The 13,605-nt window shown below is 39.5% G+C and overlaps 1 protein-coding gene across 2 annotated transcripts in view; it reads left to right on the plus strand.

Annotated features, from left to right (window-relative positions):
• Positions 1-203: 203 nt before the first annotated feature.
• The window catches only part of PAK1 (p21 (RAC1) activated kinase 1), a gene marked incomplete at both ends in the record, with an annotated part of 114,772 nt that continues 101,370 nt past the window's right edge, over positions 204-13,605 (plus strand). The window contains one exon of one of the 2 annotated variants that reach the window (XM_082660929.1): positions 204-405. In XM_082660929.1, coding sequence (XP_082517055.1) covers positions 216-405 — 190 coding nt within the window. The remainder of the gene's footprint in view (positions 406-13,605) is intronic. The other variant, XM_082660928.1, reaches the window with a different exon arrangement.

The raw sequence follows: 13,605 nt of genomic DNA on the forward strand, positions 1-13,605 counted from the left end.
GGCACAGAGTAGGTATTACATCTTTGAGTATGGTGGACTGAATAAGATAGCAGTAGTCATGGTATGCAGTGGAAGGGCTTGAGGTGGGTCCTGGAGGAAGGGTTGTAAAATTTGGATTCCTTTAAAATTTTCAATACCTATTTCCTTTTGCTCAAAAAATAATAAAAGAGTTATGTTCTTCTTTCTGATTCCAGTAGCTGCTGCTGGTGCTGACAATGTCGAATAACGGCCTAGACATTCAAGACAAACCCCCAGCCCCTCCGATGAGAAATACCAGCACTATGATTGGAGCTGGCAGCAAAGATGCTGGAACCCTAAACCACGGTTCCAAACCTCTGCCTCCAAACCCAGAGGAGAAGAAAAAGAAGGACCGATTTTACCGAGCCATCTTACCTGGTGATAAAAGTACAGTATTTCATTTCTTTCTCATCATTTGTATACTTAAAAAAAATTTTTTTTGGTAACCTGAATATAATATTTGTCCCTTCCTTGATTTAATTTTCCTTTAATTCCTCTTTTTCTCATTAAATATTTTCCTTATTCCTTATCTTCTTTTCCTGAAATGACTGTGAAGTCAAATGGAAAATAGACCCATTATTATACTCTATTAACTATATCTGACCAAAATTCTAGGAAAATAATTATGCTTTTGCCAGATTTTGGGCAATCTGAAGCCATATATTTACTTTTTTTTTTTTTTTCATTTTAACATCTTTATTGCAATATAATTGCTTTACAATGGTATGTTAGTTTCAGCTTCACAACAAAATGAATCAGTTATATCTATACATATGTTCCCATATCTCTTCCCGCTTGCGTCTCCCTCCCTCCCACCCTCCCTATCCCACCCCTCCAGGCGGTCACAAAGCACCGAGCGGATCTCCCTGTGCTATGCGGCTGCTTCCCACTAGCTATCTACCTTACGTTTGGTAGTGTATATATGTCCATGCCTCTCTCTCGCTTTGTCACCGTTTACCCTTCCCCCTCCCCATAGCCTCAAGTCCATTCTCTAGTAAGTCTGTGTCTTTATTCCTGTTTCACCCCTAGGTTTTTCATGACATTTTTTTTCTTAAATTCCATATATATGTGTTAGCATACGGTATTTGTCTCTCTCTTTCTGACTTACTTCACTCTGTATGACAGACTCTAGGTCTATCCACCTCATTACAAATAGCTCGATTTCGTTTCTTTTTATGGCTGAGTAATATTCCATTGTATATATGTGCCACATCTTCTTTATCCATTCATCCGATGATGGACACTTAGGTTGTTTCCATCTCTGGGCTATTGTAAATAGAGCTGCAATGAACATTTTGGTACATGACTCTTTTTGAATTATGGTTTTCTCAGGGTATATGCCCAGTAGTGGGATTGCTGGGTCATATGGTAGTTCTATTTGTAGTTTTTTAAGGAACCTCCATACTGTTCTCCACAGTGGCTGTATCAATTTACATTCCCACCAACAGTGTAAGAGGGTTCCCTTTTCTCCACACCCTCTCCAGCATTTATTGTTTCTAGATTTTTTGATGATGGCCAGTCTGACTGGTGTGAGATTATATCTCATTGTAGTTTTGATTTGCATTTCTCTAATGATTAGTGATGTTGAGCATTCTTTCATGTGTTTGTTGGCACTCTGTATATCTTCTTTGGAGAAATGTCTATTTAGGTCTTCTGCCCATTTTTGGATTGGGTTGTTTGTTTTTTTGTTATTAAGCTGCATGAGCTGCTTATAAATTTTGGAGATTAATCCTTTGTCAGTTGCTTCATTTGCAAATATTTTCTCCCATTCTGAGGGTTGTCTTTTGGTCTTCTTTATGGTTTCCTTTGCTGCACAAAAGCTTTTAAGTTTCATTAGGTCCCATTTGTTTCCTTTTGTTTTTATTTCCATTTCTCTAGGAGGTGGGTCAAAAAGGACCTTGCTGTGATTTATGTCATAGAGTGTCCTGCCTATGTTTTCCTCTAAGAGTTTGATAGTTTCTGGCCTTACATTTAGGTCTTTAATCCATTTTGAGCTTATTTTTGTGTATGGTGTTAGGGAGTGATCTAATCTCATACTTTTACATGTAGCTGTCCAGTTTTCCCAGCACCACTTATTGAATAGGCTGTCCTTTCTCCACTGTACATTCCTGCCTCCTTTTTCAAAGATAAGGTGACCATATGTGCGTGGGTTTATCTCTGGGCTTTCTATCCTGTTCCATTGATCTATATTTCTGCTTTTGTGCCAGTACCATACTGTCTTGATTACTGTAGCTTTGTAGTATAGTCTGAAGTCAGGAAGCCTGATTCCTCCAGCCCCGTTTTTCGTTCTCAAGATTGCTTTGGCTATTCGGGGTCTTTGGTGTTTCCATACAAATTGTGAAATTTTTTGTTCTAGTTCTGTGAAAAATGCCAGTGGTAGTTTGATAGGGATTGCATTGAATCTGTAGATTGCTTTGGGTAGTAGAGTCATTTTCACAATGTTGATTCTTCCAATCCAAGAACATGGTATATCTCTCCATCTATTTGTATCATCTTTAATTTCTTTCATCAGTGTCTTATAATTTTCTGCATACAGGTCTTTTGTCTCCTTAGGTAGGTTTATTCCTAGATATTTTATTCTTTTTGTTGCAATGGTAAATGGGAGTGTTTTCTTGATTTCACTTTCAGATTTTTCATCCTTAGTGTATAGGAATGCCAGAGATTTCTGTGCATTAATTTTGTATCCTGCTACTTTACCAAATTCATTGATTAGCTCTAGTAGTTTTCTGGTAGCATCTTTAGGATTCTCTATGTATAGTATCATATCATCTGCAAAGAGTGACAGCTTTACTTCTTCTTTTCCGATTTGGATTCCTTTTATTTCCTTTTCTTCTCTGATTGCTGTGGCTAAAACTTCCAAAACTAGGTTGAATAAGAGTGGTGAGAGTGGGCAACCTTGTCTTGTTCCTGATCTTAGTGGAAATGCTTTCAGTTTTTCACCATTGAGGATGATGTTGGCTGTGGGTTTGTCATATATGGCCTTTATTATGTTGAGGAAAGTTCCCTCTATGCCTACTTTCTGCAGGGTTTTTATCATAAATGGGTGTTGAATTTTGTCAGAAGCTTTCTCTGCATCTATTGAGATGATCATATGGTTTTTCTCCTTCAATCTGTTAATATGGTGTATCACGTTGATTTATTTGCGTATATTGAAGAATCCTTGCATTCCTGGAATAAACCCCACTTGATCATGGTGTATGATCCGTTTAATGTGCTGTTGGATTCTGTTTGCTAGTATTTTGTTGAGGATTTTTGCATCTATGTTCATCAGTGATATTGGCCTGTAGTTTTCTTTCTTTGTGACATCCTTGTCTGGTTTTGGTATCAGGGTGATGGTGGACTTGTAGAATGAGTTGGGGAGTGTTCCTCCCTCTGCTATATTTTGGAAGAGTTTGAGAAGGATAGGTGATAGCTCTTCTCTAAATGTTTGATAGAATTCGCCTGTGAAGCCATCTGGTCCTGGGCTTTTGTTTGTTGGAAGATTTTTAATCACAGTTTCAATTTCAGTGCTTGTGATTGGTCTGTTCATATTTTCTATTTCTTCCTGATTCAGTCTTGGCATGTTGTGCATTTCTAAGAATTTGTCCATTTCTTCCAGGTTGTCCATTTTACTGGCATAGAGTTGCTTGTAGTAATCTCTCATGATCTTTTGTATTTCTGCAGTGTCAGTTGTTACTTCTCCTTTTTCATTTCTAATTCTATTGATTTGAGTCTTCTCCCTTTTTTTCTTGATGAGTCTGGCTAATGGTTTATCAATTTTGTTTATCCTTTCAAAGAACCAGCTTTTAGTTTTATTGATCTTTGCTATCGTTTCCTTCATTTCTTTTTCATTTATTTCTGATCTGATTTTTATGATTTCTTTCCTTCTGCTAACTTTGGGGTTTTTTTGTTCTTCTTTCTCTAATTGCTTTAGGTGCAAGGTTAGGTTGTTTATTCGAGATGTTTCCTGTTTCTTAAGGTAGGATTGTATTGTATAAACTTCCCTCTTAGAATTGCTTTTGCTGCATCCCATAGATTTTGAGTCGTTGTGTCTCCATTGTCATTTGTTTCTAGGTATTTTTTGATTTCCTCTTTGATTTCTTCAGTGATCACTTCATTATTAAGTAGTGTATTGTTTAGCCTCCATGTGTTTGTATTTTTTACAGATCTTTTCCTGTAATTGATATCTAGTCTCATAGCGTTGTGGTCGGAAAAGATACTTGATACAATTTCAATTTTCTTAAATTTACCAAGGCTTGATTTGTGACCCAAGATATGATCTATCCTGGAGAATGTTCCATGAGCACTTGAGAAATATGTGTATTCTGTTGTTTTTGGATGGAATGTCCTATAAATATCAATTAAGTCCATCTCGTTTAATGTATCATTTAAAGCTTGTGTTTCCTTATTTATTTTCATTTTGGATGATCTGTCCATTGGTGAAAGTGGGGTGTTAAAGTCCCCTACTATGAATGTGTTACTGTCAATTTCCCCTTTTATGGCTGTCAGTATTTGCCTTATGTATTGAGGTGCTCCTATGTTGGGTGCATAAATATTTACAATTGTTATATCTTCTTCTTGGATCGATCCCTTGATCATTATGTAGTGTCCTTCTTTGTCTCTTCTAATAGTCTTTGTTTTAAAGTCTATTTTGTCTGATATGAGAATTGCTACTCCAGCTTTCTTTTGGTTTCCATTTGCATGAAATACCTTTTTCCATCCCCTTACTTTCAGTCTGTATGTGTCTCTAGGTCTGAAGTGGGTCTCTTGTAGACAGCAAATATATGGGTCTTGTTTTTGTATCCATTCAGCCAATCTGTATCTTTTGGTGGGAGCATTTAGTCCATTTACATTTAAGGTAATTATCGATATGTATGTTCCCATTCCCATTTTCTTAATTGTTTTGGGTTCGTTATTGTAGGTCTTTTCCTTCTCTTGTGTTTCTTGCCTAGAGAAGTTCCTTTAGCAGTTGTTGTAGAGCTGGTTTGGTGGTGCTGAACTCTCTCAGCTTTTGCTTGTCTGTAAAGGTTTTAATTTCTCCATCAAATCTGAATGAGATCCTTGCTGGGTAGAGTAATCTTGGTTGCAGGTTTTTCTCCTTCAACACTTTCAATATGTCCTGCCACTCCCTTCTGGCTTGCAGAGTTTCTGCTGAAAGATCAGCTGTTAACCTTATGGGGATTCCCTTGTGTGTTATTTGTTGTTTTTCCCTTGCTGCTTTTAATATGTTTTCTTTGTATTTAATTTTTAACAGTTTGATTAATATGTGTCCTGGCGTATTTCTCCTTGGATTTATCCTGTATGGGACTCTCTGTGCTTCCTGGACTTGATTAACTATTTCCTTTCCCATATTAGGGAAGTTTTCAACTATAATCTCTTCAAATATTTTCTCAGTCCCTTTCTTTTTCTCTTCTTCTTCTGGAACCCCTATAATTCGAATGTTGGTGCGTTTAATGTTGTCCCAGAGGTCTCTGAGACTCTCCTCAGTTCTCTTCATTCTTTTTTCTTTATTCTGCTCTGCAGTAGTTATTTCCACTATTTTACCTTCCAGGTCACTTATCCGTTCTTCTGCCTCAGTTATTCTGCTATTGATCCCATCTAGAGTATTTTTCATTTCATTTATTGTGTTGTTCATCATTGTTTGTTTCATCTTTAGTTCTTCTAGGTCCTTGTTAACTGATTCTTGCATTTTGTCTATTCTATTTCCAAGATTTTGGGTCATCTTTACTATCATTATTCTGAATTCTTTTTCAGGTAGACTGCCTATTTCCTCTTCATTTGTTAGGTCTGGTGGGTTTTTATCTTGCTCCTTCATCTGCTGTGTTTTTCTGTGTCTTCTCATTTTGCTCATCTTACTGTGTTTGGGGTCTCCTTTTTGCAGGCTGCAGGTTCGTAGTTCCCATTGGTTTTGGTGTCTGTCCCCAGTGGCTAAGGTTGGTTCAGTGGGTTGTGTAGGCTTCCTGGTGGAGGGTACTAGTGCCTGTGTTCTGGTGGATGAGGCTGGATCTTGTCTTTCTGGTGGGCAGGTCCACGTCTGGTGGTGTGTTTTAGGGTGTCTGTAGACTTATTATGATTTTGGGCAGCTTCTCTGCTAATGGGTGGGGTTGTGTTCCTGTCTTGCTAGTTGTTTGGCATAGGATGTCCAGCACTGTAGCTTGCTGGTCATTGAGTGAAGCTGGGTGCTGGCATTGAGATAGAGATCTCTGGGAGATTTTTGCTGTTTGATATTATGTGCAGCTGGGAGGCCTCTTGTGGACCAGTGTCCTGAAGTTGGTTCTCCCACCTCAGAGGCACAGCACTGACTCCTGGCTGCAGCACCAAGAGCCTTTCATCCACAGGGCTCCTTAATTTGGGATGATTCGTTGTCTATTCATGTATTCCACAGATGCAGGGTACATCAAGTTGATTGTGGAGCTTTAATCCGCTGCTTCTGAGGCTGCTGGGAGAGATTTCCCTTTCTCTTCTTTGTTCTCACAGCTCCCAGGGGCTCAGCTTTGGATTTGGCCCCGCCTGTGCGTGTAGGTCGGCCTGAGGCGCGCCGTGCGTTCTCCCGGGGGAGTTGTCCCTGGATCCCGGGGCCCTGGCAGTGGCGGGCTGCACAGGCTCCCCGGAAGGGGGTGTGGATAGTGACCTGTGTTCGCACACAGGCTTCTTGGTGCCGGCAGCAGCGGCCTTAGCGTCTCATGTCTGTCTCTGGGCTCCGCACTTTTAGCCGCGGCTCGCGCCCCTCTCTGGAGCTCTCTTAAGCAGCGTTCTTAATCCCCTCTCCTCGTGCACTAACGCCCTGCAGGCTGTGTTCACGCGGCCAACCTCAGTCCTCTCCCGGCGCTCCAGCAGAAGCCGGAGCCTCAGCTCCCAGCCCCGCCCGCCCTGGCGGGCGAGCAGACAAGCCTCTCGGCTGGTGAGTGCCGGTCGGCCCGATCCTCTGCGCTGGAATCTCCCCGCTTTGCCCTTCGCACCCCTGTTGCTGTGCTCTCCTCCGCGGCTCCCAAGCTCCCCCACTCCGCCACCCGAAGTCTCCGCCCGCGAAGCGGCTTCCTAGTGTGTGGACACTTTTCCTCCTTCACAGCTCTCTCCCGCTGGTGCAGGACCCGTCCCTATCCTTTTGTCTCTATTTTTTTCTTTTGCCCTAACCAGGTACGTGGGGGGTTCCTTGCCTTTTGGGAGGTCTGAGGTCTTCTGCCAGCGTTCAGTAGGTGCTCCGTAGGAGTTGTTCCACGTGTAAATGTATTTCTGGTGTATCTGTGGGGAGGAAGGTGATCTCTGCGTCTTACTCTTCCGCCATCTTCCCGGAAGTCCTTTTTTAACCCATATATTTACTTACTTTTTAAGTTCTTAAACTGTTTATGACCTCACAAAATATAAGAAATATTGAAATGTCTTCATTTGGATATGGTTTTTCCCCCAAACTAGTTTCATTTGGAATGTCATCTTTCCAGATTCTTTTTTTTTTGAAAAATTTTATTTATTTATTTTTGGCTGCATTAGGTCTTCATTGCTGCGCACGGGCTTTCTCTAGTTGTGTTGAGCGGGGACTACTTTTTGTTGCGCTTCACAGGCCTCTCATTGCAGTGGCTTCTCTTGTGGCGGAGCCCTGGCTCTAGGTGCTCAGGCTTCAGTAGTGGTGGCATGCGGGCTCAGTAGTTGTCGCTCGCGGAGTTAGTTGCTCCGCGGCATGTGGAATCTTCCCGGACCAGGCATCAAACCTGTGTCCCCAGCATTGGCAGGCGGATTCTTAACCACTGCACCAGCAGTGCAGGGAAGTCCCTTGTATCCAGATTCTTTTTTTTTTTTTAATTAATTAATTAATTTTTGGCTACATTGGGTCTTCGCTGCTGAACCCAGGCTTTCTTTAGTTGCATTGAGCAGGGCCTACTCTTTGTTGCGGTGCACAGCCTTCTCATTGCAGTGGCTTCTCTTGTTGTGGAGCACGGGCTCTAGGTGCACGGGCTTTAGTAGTTGTGGCACGCAGGCTTCAGTAGTTGTTGCTTGCGATCTCTAGAGCGTAGGCTCGGTAGTTGTGGCACACAGGTTTAGTTGCTCTGCAGCATGTGGGATCTTCCCATACCAGGGCTCGAACCTGTGTCCCCTGCATTGGCAGGCGGATTCTTAACCACTCTGCCACCAGGGAAGTCCCAGTACCCTTTCTCTTACTCTTTCATTGAAGCTAGGAGGCATAGCTAGTAGGCTACATGGTAAAGTCAGAATTGGGATTCTGAAACAGTAGGCCAAATATGTCAAGTACAGTGGTGAATTGCAGAAAATATGTTGCAGAAAAATATACCTGCATAACTACAGAGCAGGGGAGATGGTAGATAATAGTATCATTAACCAAATAGGGAACACAGGAAGAGGAACAAGTGAGGAAGGTTGATGGTTGGAGAGCAGGAAAGATGATGACTTAAACACATTGCATTTGAAGTGAAAAGATAATATTAGACACTTTGTATTTGAGACGTCTTGACATAGAGGTGTCTAATAGGCAGTGATCTTACATATAGGAAATGATTGTTGAAAAACTGAAATGAGAACTATTGAGGACTCTTATTGAGTACATTGGGCATGCATCTTTGTGTTTACCCTTTCCTCTACCCCACCTTCATTGTGAGCTCTTTTGGGGTCTAGATAGAAGAGGCACACATAAGTTGCTTAACTTTGTTTTCTGGCTAATTCATTTATGTAGTAGCTGCCAACTTCCTAGGCGAGGGGCTATGATCTAGGTGATGTTACTCTACCATAGAATCTTTTCCCACATATATAGCCACTTTGTTTAACCCTCAGTTTAGATGTGTGCTTATTTTTAATATTGTACTTTATCAGCCATAATTCTTGATCTCTATAAATAAGTAGGCTTTCAGCCCAAGTTTCTACATGCAGTAAGGAGGACTTTTAAAAATAAAAAGCTGGAATTGTTCTTACTGACAAACCAGGAAGATCATGAGATTCCTGACCAATAGACATCATCAAAATTAAAACTTTTGTGCTTCAGAAAGAAAGAGAAAAGATAACCCACAGAATGGGAGAAAATTTTCCCAAATCATATGTCTGATAAGGATGTTATATCAAAAATATAAAGAGTTACTATATTACCAAAAATGAAAACATATGTCCACACAAAAACTTGTACATGAATGTTTATAGCAGCATTATTGATAATAGCTAAAAAGTGGGAACAACTCAAATGTTCATCAATTGATGAATGGATAAATAAAATGTGATATATCCATACAAAGAAATATTAGCTGGTAACAAAAAGAAATGAAGTCCTGATCCATACTACAAAAGGGGGAACCTTGAAAACATTATTATTAGTGAAAGAAGCCAGTCACAAAGTCACATACTGTATGATTCTGCTTATATGAATTATCCAGGCAAATTCATAGACAAAAAGTGGAGAGTGGTTGCCTAGGGTTGTAGGGGGATGTGAATGGGATTTAGGGGACAGTGGCTAAGAGGTCTGGAGTTTCTTTTTGGGGTAATGAAAATGTTCTAAAGTTGATTGTGGAGATGATTCCCCAGCTCCATGAATGTATTGAGTCACTGAATTTTAGACTCTATGGGTGAATTGTATAGTATGTGAATTATATCTCAATAATACTTTGTTAAAAAAAAAAAAAAACAGCTGATGGAAGTGTTTAGACATCATTGGGAACCGAAGGGATGACCTTATGAATTGAATGGGGAGATGGGGATTGGGATATGGGTGTTGTAGTCTTGGTTCTCTCATAATTTGGCTGCCTGGTTTGGGTCAGTTACTTGTCTTTGGACTTCAGTGCCTTCATCTAAAATATTAGAGTCACACAGATATAGGGAACAAACTAGTGGTTACCAGTGGGGAGAGGGAAGGGGGAAAAGATAATATAGGGGTATGGGAAAAAGAGGGTTATTATGGGGTTATATGAAATCATGTGAGAATGGATGCATGTATATGTATGGCTGAGTTGCTTTGCTGTGCACCTGGAACTATCACAACCCTGTTAATTGGCTATACTCCAATATAAAATAAAAAGTTAAAAAAAAAAAATCGTGTGTGAAACCTTTGAAAATTGTAAAGCACTCTAGAATTTGAAGAATCTTTCATTCAATAAAAAACAATTTTAAAAAATTAGTCAAACCAGTAGACATACACAGTCTCTTATAGTTTTGAAATGCTATAATTACATAAATGAGATATAAAGATGAGGTTGGATCAGGTTGTATAAATATGTGAAACAAAACTAGGCCATTGTGAAGTACTTTGTTCAGCAATAAAGCTGTAGATGCAGAGGTTCTTCTGGAAATCCTCGCTGAGTAACCCTAGGCCAAATCTGGTCTGAAAATAAGTCTCATAGCTCAAGATCAAAGCTGTAGCTCTATAAGTTCAAAGCATAGATGTAGAAAGCGTAGAGTTCTAAGAAGTTCTTGTGAAACGATGTAGTGGCCTCTCTTTCACCACCTAGTTTTGTATTTCCTATGCATACCCTGAGCACATAGGTTTCACTCCTTTGCTTTAAGACCTTAGATGGCTATAATTAATGCATACATCAAAATGAAATAAATGCATTTTTTCCTTTTGTTTGGAAACTTTATTCAGCTTGATTTTGTACTTTTTGATTTTATCATTCAACCAATAAGGATTTGTTGACCTGCCGCTTCGTGCTTAACTTAGTCCTAGAAGGATGCACCGCAGTGTTGGCAGCCTTTGAAGTGGTATGCCCTTCATGAAGTATTTGAGAATTTATACCAGCTATACAGAGAAATGGGCTAGAACTGGACTTAGTCTGGATTGAGTCCTACCTCTAACATTTATTAACTCTGTGATTTTTTGCCCTTTTACCTATTTATTTTAATCCCTGTATCCTTAACTGTAAAGTGGGGAATGATTATAATTCCCATCCATCCCATATCATGAGTAGGCTTTTGTCATTTGACGTAGTGGATGTAAAAGCATTTTCTAAACTCTAAAACACTATACAAATATGAAGTTTTTTTTTTTTTTTTTTTTAAGGGAAACCTCATTTCTTGTTTGATCTGATATCTGTAACAACTCATTTTCAGTTGGGGAGGCTGAGGCTTAGAGAAAAGTAAATTGATCAACGTCTTACAGTTGGAAAGGGATGAGTATGGAACTAAGTCTTCCAAAAGTATCTATTACATCACAACATACTATCTCTGTTAGTTGTTCCCAACCCAGATTACACATCCGACTCACTCATGGTGCTTTTCTGAAATACAGTTGCCCAGATCCTACCCAGACTTTTGGAGCCAGAATTTCCAGAGGGGTAGTTTTGGGGTGTAAAGGGATTTGGGGGATGAGAAAGAAGAGCTCTCTGTGGGCTGCGTTAGTGGTTGAGATTTGAGCTGGCAATGGGTAGAATGTCTATGGGCATTACCTAATGCTGACCTCCAGCGTGGCTTCAGTGTGTGCCTGGGGGGATGCATAAATGATTGCAAGAAGCTGTAATTGAGGGCCTGTGATAGGTGGCGCTGAGTTGCAGAATTCCATGTGGGAAAGCCTGGTTCCTGTGGTTAGGATCTGGAGCCTTTGGTTTATTCTAAGAAGTTCTGTAGCATTTAGTTTGGAATCTTTTCCTGGCTGCATTTTCACAACCGAAGTGGAATTCTCCAAGCTTGGGAAGAGTTTAGCAAAGTTAATTTTAAAACTGGACTACGTCAGTGTTTATCTCTCCAAGTTTGGAGTGTTTTACTGCCTTGAGCTTAGATTAGGTCATCTGAACCAATGAGAAGGGCTTCTTAAAAATATATCTTTAAAAAAAAATAAATAAGGTCAATGATTTGTGCTGAAACTTGGATGGCTGTACTGCAACCTGGGATTTTATAATGTCAGCCTCATTTCCCATGTTACCAGAAAGCCAAATGGACTTGGCCAAAGATAGGGTTAATATTAGGATGGATGGTTTTGCAGGCTTCTTTTTTCACTTTATTTCCTCAAGTCTGTGATCTCTAGTTTCATGAAATCAGATGATTCGTTCTTCTTTTTCCTTAGCCACAGTTTCTAAACTGTCTTAATGAGTGGGTTGGTAAATCTTACTCTGACACTTTCTTTTATTAATGATAACTCATGTTTGTAAAGCTCTCTAGCTTCTACACAGCACGTACATTTTCTTTATCTTCATTAATCCTTAAAATAATAAGAACAATAGTAATAAAAATAGTAATAACAAATAGTACTAACACAGTAGTAATAACCATAAAAAGTAACAGCAGTAACCGAGCTACTATTTATTGAATGCCTGTTAGTTACCACATATTATATTAGGAACTTTGATGTTTGTGAAATGTGCCAATTTTTCAGGGAGATAAATATTTCACTTTGTAGACAGTAAACTGAGGTAGTTCAGTTTGAGTAACTTGCCCAAGGTCATCTGGTTAGGAGTGACTGATCTGCGATTATAGCTTTTTTCTATGATTCCAGGGATCTTTCCACTATACAACCCTGATACTCTTGTGCTCAGAGAGTCAAGGACTTGCCCAAGGTCATATGCTACATGGTTGCGGTGCATGGAGTCTGCATTTGAACAATTGTCTCTTGACTTCTGGACTGTGCTCTTTAATTCTTCTAAGTCCTCAGACACCATGTACTGTTTGAAGGCTCCCATCCTAGAGATGTTCAGACTAATGCCTTTAGTTGAACTGATTTGGTTAGTTCTTTTAACTTATTTTAAAACAAATTTGCATTTAATGACGTCCATTCATATTCACTTAGTCTGCAGAAGGCATAGTGCATGTAGAAGCAGCTATATTGGAGTTCAGGCACTGGAGGTTATCACCATTGACTATCCCTAATTTTGGGACCTTTGGTAAGTTGCTCTACCTTCCTTCACCTCACTTATCTTACCCGTAGTATGGGTACATAATAATATTTATCTCAGAGAGTTGCTGAATGGATTTATAAGACTAAAGATGTGAAAAAGGTTATGCAAACTGCAGCTTTATTAAGAGTTGGAAGTAATTTTGTGGCTATTATTGCTTGCAGTCATGGTTTTCTTTTGGAATCTGTGATTAACACTTACGAGTTGTTATGAGATTTACAAAAGAACAACTCTTAATGGGATTCCTCCAAGATAGAATTAAAGAATGGTCCTGGGGTAAAATACCTTTCTCTTCCTACATATAGCCTGTATTTCCTGTTGGTTTAGATAGGGCTATTAGGCCAGATTAAAGAATTTGTGCACTGAGGCTAAACAGACCCAAGGACAGGTTTCCTAAGGAGTTCTCAAGAGTCCTCTGTAATGTCAGAAGCAGGATTCTAAGCTCTGGACGTGGGCCTGGACCTCTGGAACAAATACTCTATTTGAAACTGAGGCCAAAAAGGTAAGCCTCTTAAAACTACAAATCTCAGTTACTCTTTATGTGTTCATGTGTTAAGTGATTTTACTTCCCTGGGGCTCTTTTCTATAGGCTATTCATCCTCTGAGCCACTGTCTTTCTGTGTTTCCATTACCGAAGTTTGTTTTGTATTTGACATTCCGTGCCTGTGATGGTATATTATATGGTATATTAATAGGATATCATAGAAATAATATATAAAATATAAGATATATAACTATAAAACAAAAATCTAAGTAAAACATAAAAATAATCTAAGTAAAGCATAAAAATAACATA

The sequence above is a fragment of the Grampus griseus genome (genome assembly GCF_964374135.1).
Source record: "Grampus griseus genome assembly, chromosome: 8".
Lineage (NCBI taxonomy): Eukaryota > Metazoa > Chordata > Mammalia > Artiodactyla > Delphinidae > Grampus > Grampus griseus.